The sequence below is a fragment of the Labrus mixtus genome, chromosome 9, assembly GCF_963584025.1.
Source record: "Labrus mixtus chromosome 9, fLabMix1.1, whole genome shotgun sequence".
In the NCBI taxonomy this organism is placed as follows: domain Eukaryota; kingdom Metazoa; phylum Chordata; class Actinopteri; order Labriformes; family Labridae; genus Labrus; species Labrus mixtus.
The window spans coordinates 28,988,841-28,998,840 of NC_083620.1; the positions used below are offsets into that span (position 1 = coordinate 28,988,841).

The 10,000-nt window shown below is 43.0% G+C and overlaps 2 protein-coding genes across 2 annotated transcripts in view; one reads left to right on the plus strand and one right to left on the minus strand.

Annotated features, from left to right (window-relative positions):
- The window catches only part of supt5h (SPT5 homolog, DSIF elongation factor subunit), a 20,449-nt gene extending 17,367 nt beyond the window's left edge, over positions 1–3,082 (plus strand). The window contains exons 29-30 of the mRNA XM_061047271.1: positions 2,298–2,393; positions 2,480–3,082. Of these exons, the coding sequence (XP_060903254.1) occupies positions 2,298–2,393; positions 2,480–2,620 (237 nt within the window). The 3' untranslated portion in view covers positions 2,621–3,082. The remainder of the gene's footprint in view (positions 1–2,297; positions 2,394–2,479) is intronic.
- Positions 3,083–6,976: 3,894 nt separating this feature from the next.
- The window catches only part of rnaset2l (ribonuclease T2, like), a 6,622-nt gene continuing 3,598 nt past the window's right edge, over positions 6,977–10,000 (minus strand). The window contains exons 7-8 of the mRNA XM_061047261.1: positions 8,979–9,053; positions 6,977–7,380 (exon numbers count right to left, since the gene is read on the minus strand). Coding sequence (XP_060903244.1) covers positions 7,177–7,380; positions 8,979–9,053 — 279 coding nt within the window. The 3' untranslated portion in view covers positions 6,977–7,176. The remainder of the gene's footprint in view (positions 7,381–8,978; positions 9,054–10,000) is intronic.

Sequence of the window (10,000 nt, forward strand, 5' to 3'; positions counted from 1 at the left end):
AATATTTTTTTGCCCAATGTCGATATTCGATATGACTCGATATTTATCGTATTAAAGTTTATAAATGTAGCCTATAAAACTGAATCTCCACTATTATATATATCCACCATTCTGATGCAACTTTTATTTAATTAATTGAGCTCTAATTATAAACATATTTTGTATTTTTCTTACATTTATGTGCTCATGTTTATTCACCATGCTGGTAAAGAGTCTACTTAATCTGATATTAATATGAGGCTGTGATAGATCTGGAATCTCTCCTTCTTTCTTCTCTGAGAAACTCTTCATCTTTAGATCTTTACATTAGGAGCTCTCTTAAGGGCTAAGATGTTTTGTGAATAACTTTGATCTTTACCAGGATCTAGTCTTTAACTTTAACGTGTTCCAGCTCCTCCAGCTGTCTGTCACTGTGGCTCAAACTTTTCTCTCTTCTGTTTTCGCCCTGCTGTCACTCTCAACTTTTCCGGTGATTTTTTAAATTTGAATTCTGATGTAAACTCGGCTTTTGTCGGGATCTGATGGTTTTAAAACCGTTTTACCAAACGTGTGTTTTAGTAGAGAAAAGCTGCGCTAAGATCTGTATGTGAGTGTACAACTCGAGTGTAGCGAGCGGAAGTGACAGCAGTGAAGCCGCCAGCTGCAATCAGCACAGGCTTCTTGAACATATTTATCATTACAACACTTAACTCTGGAAATGTCACAAATTCTCTAAATATAAATGTCACAATGTGGTGAAGAAAATCTCTTTCAGGCGTTTAAATCCTCGAGGAGGAAGTATGACTCTGAAACCTCTGAGTGAGTAAAAAGTGCCGAGGCGTTAGAACTCTTAAAGTGTTCAGACTTCCAGATGTTTAAACCCAGAGAATTTCATTACTGAGGGGAAACATCTGGTTCTGCTTCATCACATTGTTTCAGATTAGAGAGAAGGAGATGTTTTTGTTTCACAGAAATAGCTCTACACGATGACAGACTACAACCCCGTTAGAAAAGACATCGGTCGAGTTTGCTCGACATTAAACACAAATTTGTACAGATAAGAAGCCTTTAAATTTACTAAAAAGTTTTTTAGCGGGCGCCTTGACAAGACGCGTCCCGTTACAACTATAAAATGACGGATTGCTCTGGCTTTGATATCTGTTATATATATTTTGTTGTGGAGTTCTTACATCACCTCAAATATTTCCAACAAAGTTTTAGTCCATTTTAAAATAATTTAGACATTTTAGTGTAAAATTCTACATATTAAACCTTTAAGACGACATAAACAAGTTACTCTTTAATCACACAAACTCCACATTGGCAACTGGATCAAAGATTATAGCCCGGTAGCTCGTTAGCACCCTGTTAGCTGAGCTAGCAGCCCGTTAGCTCGTTAGCACCCTGTTAGCTGAGCTAGCAGCCCGTTAGCTCGTTAGCACCCTGTTAACTGAGCTAGCAGCCCGTCATACCTTCTCCGAAATCCACCACAAAAGTTCAGTTTTTTTATCAGATATCACGGAGAATCCCGCAGGAATGAATGGAACTTCTGGTTATCTTGCTGCCGAACATTTAATAAAGTGTGTGTGTCTCTGTGTGTGTGTGTGTGTCTGTGTGTCTGTGTGTCTGTGTGTCTGTGTCTGTGTGTGTCTCTGTGTGTGTGTGTGTGTGTGTGTGTGTGTGTGTGTGTGTCTCTGTGTGTGTGTGTGTGTGTGTGTGTGTGTGTGTGTGTCTGTGTGTCTGTGTGTCTGTGTGTGTGTGTCTGTGTGTGTCTCTGTGTGTGTGTGTCTGTGTGTGTGTGTGTCTGTGTGTCTGTGTGTCTGTGTGTGTGTGTCTGTGTGTGTCTCTGTGTGTGTGTGTCTGTGTGTCTGTGTGTCTGTGTGTGTGTGTCTGTGTGTGTCTCTGTGTGTGTGTGTGTGTGTGTGTGTGTCTGTGTGTCTGTGTGTGTGTGTCTGTGTGTGTCTCTGTGTGTGTGTGTCTGTGTGTGTGTGTGTGTGTCTCTGTCTGTGTGTGTGTGTGTGTGTGTGTGTGTGTGTGTGTGTGTGTGTGTGTGTGTGTGTGTGTGTGTGTGTGTGTGTGTGTCTGTGTGTCTGTGTGTGTGTGTGTGTGTGTCTCTGTCTGTGTGTGTGTGTGTGTGTGTGTGTGTCTCTGTGTGTGTCTCTGTGTGTGTCTCTGTGTGTGTGTGTCTGTGTGTGTGTGTGTGTGTGTGTGTGTGTCTGTGTGTGTCTCTGTCTGTGTGTGTCTCTGTGTGTGTCTCTGTCTGTGTGTGTCTCTCTGTGTGTGTCTCTGTCTGTGTGTGTCTCTGTGTGTCTCTACAGGGAGGGATGTGTTCAGTGTTCATGCAGGAGTCGGAGAAGGTGGTCAGTATCAGCAGTGATCACCTGGAGCCCGTCACCCCGACCAAGAACAACAAGGTACCAGCTCACGTCTCTCCTCAGGTGTCTGGAACACAAACTGTTCAAACATGTAGAAAATAATCTGCTGTCTCCTTCGTTCACAGGTGAAGGTGATTCTGGGAGAAGACCGCGAGGCCACGGGGATCCTCCTGAGTATAGACGGAGACGACGGCATCGTCCGCATGGAGCTGGACGACCAGCTTAAGATCCTCAACCTGCGGTTCCTGGGACGCCTGGAGCACTGAGTGACGGACGCGCCGAGCGAGAGAGACGTGGGCGCAGAGACTCGAAACACAACACAGAGACGCACACAGACGACTCTAACACAGGCGGATATGTCGGGAGTTTGTTTTGTTTTTATTACTTTGTTTAGCGCCACACACACACACACACACACACACACACACACATATGTCCAGCAGATATCCCAGCGTCCAGACGCCTCCAGGAGATTTCCTGTCATGGATCAGAAATCTTGTTGGCGAGCAGCAAACATTCCTCGCTCTCTCTCTCTGTGAACTCCCAGCATCCGTCTCACAGGCTGATTCATTTTTTTGTTTGTTTTTTTTGTTAGCTTTTCTGCCTCCACTGAAGTGGTCTCGATCTGTTTTTAGTGCTTTCTCAATGTTCTGTCAGTACTTTTGGTTTTGTGGGTGGAGAAGGGTCAAAAAGCGAAAAGTAACATGTCAATAAACTGTGAACCAGTTCATGTTTGTCCGCTCCATTTGTGGATGTTGACCTCGGTCCAGGACTTCGGTCTCATCTCAACAACTCCTCTCTGGTGCTCTGAATAAGATCAAAATATAACTATTACTATATTCACTGTTTGATTCCAAGTGTCTGAAATGTAAGTTTAAAGTCATAAAAGGAACTTGAAGTGAAATGTTGCTTTTCATATTTAAAGGCTTTATATGTGATTTTTGGATCCAGCAGATGTCGCCCTTGAGCACCAGCATGAAACTAAAACAACTCGCGCTGCATTGTTGTGTTAGCATGCTAATGCTAGCGATCTTTATTCTGCTCGTATCTTCACACTGCATGTAAATTTACCTGAAATGAGCGTGATCTAGAAACACAGTTAAGCAGTGAGTACAGTATGTTATTCTTCTTTTCTCTAGTCCCTCAATTAAACAACTTTTATACACGAGGGGAGGAGTCAGCCGGCCGTCCGGGCGATGTAAACAAAGTGAAGATAGGACTCTGAAAACATCACAGACAGTGGGACTCGGGTGTTACACCCATTGTAGACAGTCATGACTCACAGAGTTATTTTCAGAGGAGATACTTGATTTATACATTTAAGTGTGAAACATCACAGAAAGACTTTAAAGCGTTTTTATGCTGCGTTCCATTTGATCTCAGAAGTCTGAAATTCCGAGTTGCCGGTCTGATGCGTCTTCAGGAACGCCCCCCTGAAGTCGGACTTGAAAACTGGGAGAATCTTCAGTAGCCCGAGTTCAGATCCAATATGGCTGCTACGTGCATCGACAGGGATGTTTAAGATGGATGTCTCTGTTACGACTTGATGAATGAATGAAACCTTTATTGCCCCTTGCACAGAGAGCTAAAAAACACAATACAAACAAACATTTACAGGACAGCACATAAGAACACATAAAAACACACTAAAGCATCACATGATTCAATGAGGGATTTCAGCAAGTTAAATAAAGTTCATACTCTGACCAAAGGGGGTGCAGAGGGTCAGCTGTGATCTGACCGGTCTGTCAGGAAAGAAATGCTGTACATTTGATTCCCAGTTATCTCGCTGCCTAGTTTAACAACCTTGTCCAGTTTGTTCTTATTTTGTAAGGACAGTGCTCCTCCCCAACACTGAATACAAAAGGTCAGCACACTTCCAATAAAAGGTTTCAGCATAGTGCTGTCAACATTAAAATTTCTTAGTTTCCTCAAAAATAGAGGCGCTGTTGAGCCTTTGCATATCTTGCTTTGTGTTGGTGTTCCATGTCAGTTTGTTGTCAATTATTGTGCCAAGATACTTAAACTCTGGTACAATTTCAATTTCTGTGTCCTTCATATTTACAGGGGAGAGAGATGACTGTCTTCTAAAATCAATAATCATTTCTTTGGTTTTGTATTTAAAATCAATGAGTTATCAGAGCACCAGTTGTAAAAGTTGTCTAGCTCAGCTCTGTGATTGGTCTCATCATCATTTAAAAGACCTATCAGAGCAACATCATCTGCATACTTAATTCATTTACAGTTGTCATGATGACTTGTACAGTCATTGGTGTACAAAGTAAACAACAAAGGTGAGAGGACACACCCTTGTGGTACCCCAGTGTGAGTGCTGATTACTGAAGAGTTTTTCAACAAACTGCTGCCTTTCAGAAAGGACGTTATGAATCCACCTAATGAGGGTGTGGTTAACTCCCATACTACACAGCTTCACAGCCAATAGTTGTATCTGGACAGTGTTAAAGGCAGAAGAGAAATCAGCAAACAGTATACGCACATAAGATGATGGTGTTTCCAAGTGTTTATAAAGTTGGTTAAGAAATGCAGCCGTTGCATCCTCAACACCGCTCTTTGCTCGATATGCAAATTGTAGAGGATCCATTTGACTGATTGTTTCAGACCTTAAGTGAGATAAAACGATGCGCTCAAAACATTTCATGACAACTGAGGTCAGAGCAATGGGTCTAAAATCATTGTATTCAGAGGGGCTTGTCTTTTTTGGTAATGGGATAATTTTAGATATTTTCCATGATTTTGGGATTAATTGTGAATTTAAGGGAGCTTGGAAAAGTTGTGTGAACACAGGACCTAACTGCTTACAGCATTTTTTAAGTGTATCACCGTCTAACCCATCTGGGCCGATGGATTTCCTCACATTAATCTTGGAAAAGGCAAACTGCACTTCCTCAGTTGTTATTTGAATAGGAGTGCCATGTTTTCTCCAGTCTGCCTCAGGCTCCAATGGGGATTGACTATCAGTCTCATATCATGCGAAGAAGTTGTTCATGTCATTGGTAAATTCAGTTGTATATGAAGCATTATTCTGTTGGGAGTTCAAGCCAATCATTGTTTTAATTCCACGCCAAGCCTCCCTTCCTTTATTGTCTGTAAGTAGATGCTCAACTTTAGCTTTGTATTCCCTTTTTGCTTCGTTAATTTTCATTTGTATATCTCTTTGTATTAGTTTCCCTTCATGTCTGTCATTTATTCTAAAAGCTTGTTCTTTTTTATCTCAGCAGTAATCCAGGGTTTAGTGTTTGCACATGTTTTTGTTTGTTTGGTAGGGATCACATTAAACTTCATTAAATTCAAACACTTCCCAGTCGGTACATTCAAAACAGCCTTGTAAAGCAAGGACACCGTCATCATCCCACACTTTCACAGATCTTGATTTTGGTTTTACAGTTTTAAATTTTTGTCTATATGATGGTAGCAGAAACACAGTATCGTGGTCAGATGCACCTATTGGTGACTTCCTGGTTGCCTTGTAGCCTGCTTTAATATTGCCATAGCAGAGATCGATGGTTTTTGTTCCTCTAGTGTGGCACTTCACATATTGCTGGTAATGTGGCAGCACTGATGTTAACGAAGAGCCATTAAAGTCACCCAATATCATTTTTGGTGCATCAGTAGATATTCCTTCCAGATTCTGAACATGCTGGTAAATTGTCTCACTGGCCGATTTATAGTTTGCATCTGGGGGGATATAAAGCAATGTCACGAAAATCTGTCCAAATTCCCGTGGTCAGTACGTTGGCCTGAGTGAAACTGAGAGGAGCTCGATATCGGCTGTGTTTACTGTGTGCCTCACGACGTAGTTTTTGCACCATTTGCTGTTTACGTACAAGCACACGCCCCCTCCAATTGTCTTCCCCGTAGACTGTCCTCTCTGTCCACGCGTATCGGTGTTCGTTATCGACTGAAGCGTTCAGCCACGTCTCAGAAAAGCAGAGAAGACAACTGTCTCTGTACTCATACAGATGTTGCACAGAGGCATGAAGTTCGTCGATGTTGTTTCTCAGAGATCTCACATTGGATAAGATTATTGTTGGGAGCGGAGGTTTTGATCCCCTTGCCCGAATGCGACGCCGGATTCCCCCCCCGTGCACCCCGGCTCCTAACGCGTGTCGGGGGCCGGGATTGCTCCGCTGTCCGCAGGCATTCAACCGGGAAGTCAGGTGTCGGCATCCAGGGCTGACAGGGCGCTCGCTGAGCCAGGTGTAGGAGCTCCTCCCTCCCGTAGGTAATGAATGACTCAATACTTGTTCAAAGTTTAAAAATAATCCATGAAAACAGCAGCAATGGTCCTGATTTACAGATGATGGCAGACATCCTCAATCACCACACTGATGCCACGTTAAAAAACATTAAGATAGACTGGAAAACGTTAAAACAAACACTTACAATCAGACAAACACGGAGCTCTCGAATTCAGTAATAAAAATCTTTGAAAGTTGTATATATAAACTTATATCAGAGCATGTTGATGACCACAATGACGTTAAGTTGACAAGTCTGACACCTCATTCTTTCCTCAGTTTGTGTGTCCAGCTCTGTAAATTAGAAGAATACATTTCTTTGTTTTTTGGTTTTAAGTCAAAGAACATATCCACCGGAACACGTTTAATTAACTTCTAAAAGTGTGTTTTATTATTCAGCTTTTCAGTTACACTTTGATCAATCAGACGCAGGATGGTGCAGGACTCAAACATTACATTTATATAAACTACATTAACTGACGGGACACGCTCAGATTCTGCACTTAAAAGTGTTTAAAAAGTCGTCTGCAGCCGTGGCCGTGTCGTCCTGGGTCGTGGTTCTGTCAGTCGCAGGGTCTCTGAGGCTGCTCGTGGTCGATGGGGAGGTAATAAAACGGGTCCTCAGGAGGGCATGGGTGTCCGGGAGGGGGGGTCCGTCCTGGGTAGGACCTGGACTCCAGTTCCCCGTCGATGTTGCCGTGGTGATCACAGCCGAGGGTGAGGTTGTGGGACAGAGGGATCTTCACCTGGAACCACACCTGTCTGTCCTGAGGAGGAGGAGGAGAGGTGGTCCACAGTGAGGCATGGTATGAGGATTTTAAAACCAGTGCCCTTATCTTCTTAAAGGTGACATATTTAAAATCCTCTTCCCCATGTTCCTCTAACTCTAACATGTGTCTCTAGTCTGTCTACAAACCCCCCAATGATGAGAAAAGTCTATTCTCTGCGTCTTTTCCCTGCTCCACTTTTCAGAAAATGTGTGCTCAAACAGGCCGTTTGGAGATTTTCCCTTCATGACATCACAAAGGGCAGTAGCCCCTCCCCCAGGTGGGTGACACTCCCACAGCTAGGTGTTTGTTCTGCCCTCTGAGTCTGCCTTCTCACCGTAAACAATAGGACATGGAGCAAGAAAGCACAGAGTACACCCGAGTCCTTCCAGAGAGGGGGCGTGGTCAGACACAGCTCATTTACATATTTAAAGGTACAGACACAGAAACAGCCTGTTCTGAGCAGGGCTGAAATAGAGGGGTTTATAGACATGATCAAATACAGGATCAGAGTGGATTTAGAACAAGAAACTTCACACACATGTTTTGAGGAGCTCTGAGACTTATTTAAACTGAAGAGGAGGAGGAGGATATGTCACCTTTAATTATGATGGAGACGTTGCCAGAAGTATACTACATATCAGGATAGAGGTGTCGGTTATTTAAGCCAAGAGAGAAAACTTTCTCCATGAGATTTGTGATAGGTAGATTTTAAAGCAGCAGTAATAATCAAGCTTTAATGAGTCACAGATTCCCAGCAGAGTGAAAAGACGAGATGTCAGTGACAGTATGATTAACAAAATGATTAATGTTCTGTTCCCTCCATTAGAGTGTGTTGTTAAAGTTTTAACATCTGATCCTGTTTGGTTAAAGCGAGCACTGAGAATAAGGTTTTTAACCAAAGCCTGCTGGAGAACAAGGAGGCCTTCTCATGCTCTGATCTGCTCCAGACGCCGCTCACTGTCACTTCCTGTTTTCTCCCTTTCTTGTTGTGGATGTTAGCGTGACATCAGAGAGCAAATCATCTTTATGGTTATGTGTACGGAGGGACCTGTTGAGTTAATTTACAGTCTGTGGGACGCGCAGAGCAGCGTCCGGTGCGCCTGCAGCCACCCTCTAGTGGACACTCGATGAACTGCAGGATGTTGCACTTCTGCATCAGCTTCATTTTTCAACACCACAGGTTGCTGCTTGGTCAGAAGGTAAAAGGGACCGGGCCTTTAATTGGGGGGAGCACGCCCCCTTTGGCACATCTTGTATCACCAGCTGGACTTTCCTGCCCAACATCTTCATGTGAGTTTTATAAAGTGATATTAAAGAACAAAAAGCTGATTCAAGATCATTTTCATCCAGGATCAATAAATCAGTCGTCTGCTTTCAAAGAACCAAAAACTCTGTCAGCTGTAAATGTTCATTGAAAGAATTCAGGGGAAGGAGGAGGAGGAGGAGGAGGAGGAGGAAGAGGAGGAGGGATACATGATGTGAAAAGTCCCAGTGATGCCTCTAGTCCAATCAGATTGCTTGGTCAAACCTAACTGCATGTTAAGAAGACAAAGAGCTGATTGAATCAAAGAGTGACATGAAGATAGATTTCTGACCTTGTGATCTTTGACACACTGGATCTCATGTTTGTCTCCCAGATGTGGAGCCAGGACCTGACGCACATCTGGAACCTGCACGAACAAAGAGAGAGTATTCTGATATAACCTACACACACAGTCCAAAAAAAACTACAAACATGTTTAAATCCTGCGCCTATAAAAAATCCTCTGAACTAGATTTAAACTTTCAGTGAATATGAAGCGTGATCGCAGTGATTTTTAACCCTCAGAGGCATGACTGACATCAAACAAATATCCAAAGTTTGTTTTATTACCTTCTGACTCACAGATTTATTATGAATTCTAAACGCTAAATACTGAACTTAAATCACACCGTTTCCTCCAGGGGCTGCGTGTCAGCTACAGGCACTTAGGGTAACTTAAAACAGACGTGGAAGCGACCTGAAGCAGACCTTAAAATAAACCCTACACCCTGCCTTGATTTACACATAAAAAGACCCCAAAGAGAACAGACCCTCCAGTGGTTCTCAACTCGTGTAGCCTCAGGACCCACCACCAACTCCTCCCTGAAAAATGTTGATATTTTTCAACCAATCAAATTGATTTAATTATAAACTGTGCAGCTTCTGTCAACTGTTTTTTTTTGTACCTCATACGATACAAAACATCTGACAGACGCAACAAACTAACACGTTTAAAAAAAACGAGCGACCCACTGAAAACAGCTCTGCGACCCACTTTTGGGTCCCGTCCCACCAGTTGAGAACCACTACTCTAGGTATACCCTGAAAAAAAGCGTTTGAAGGTTACCTTGAAACGTATTCTTAAGTGTACCTTGAAACACTGACAGTTCCTGGAAACACTAAAGGGTCACTTGGGGTCTATGAAACACACATCTGGGTACCTAAAAACATGCTGATGGGACGTTTAAACAAACGGTTGAAGGACGCCTCGAAACATACCCCTTATCTCAGAGGGTTAAGGGACCCTGAAACAGGCATGTTAGTTCTTGAGGGTACCTTGAACCAGACATGTAAGGGTGCTTTAAAGCAGATGCT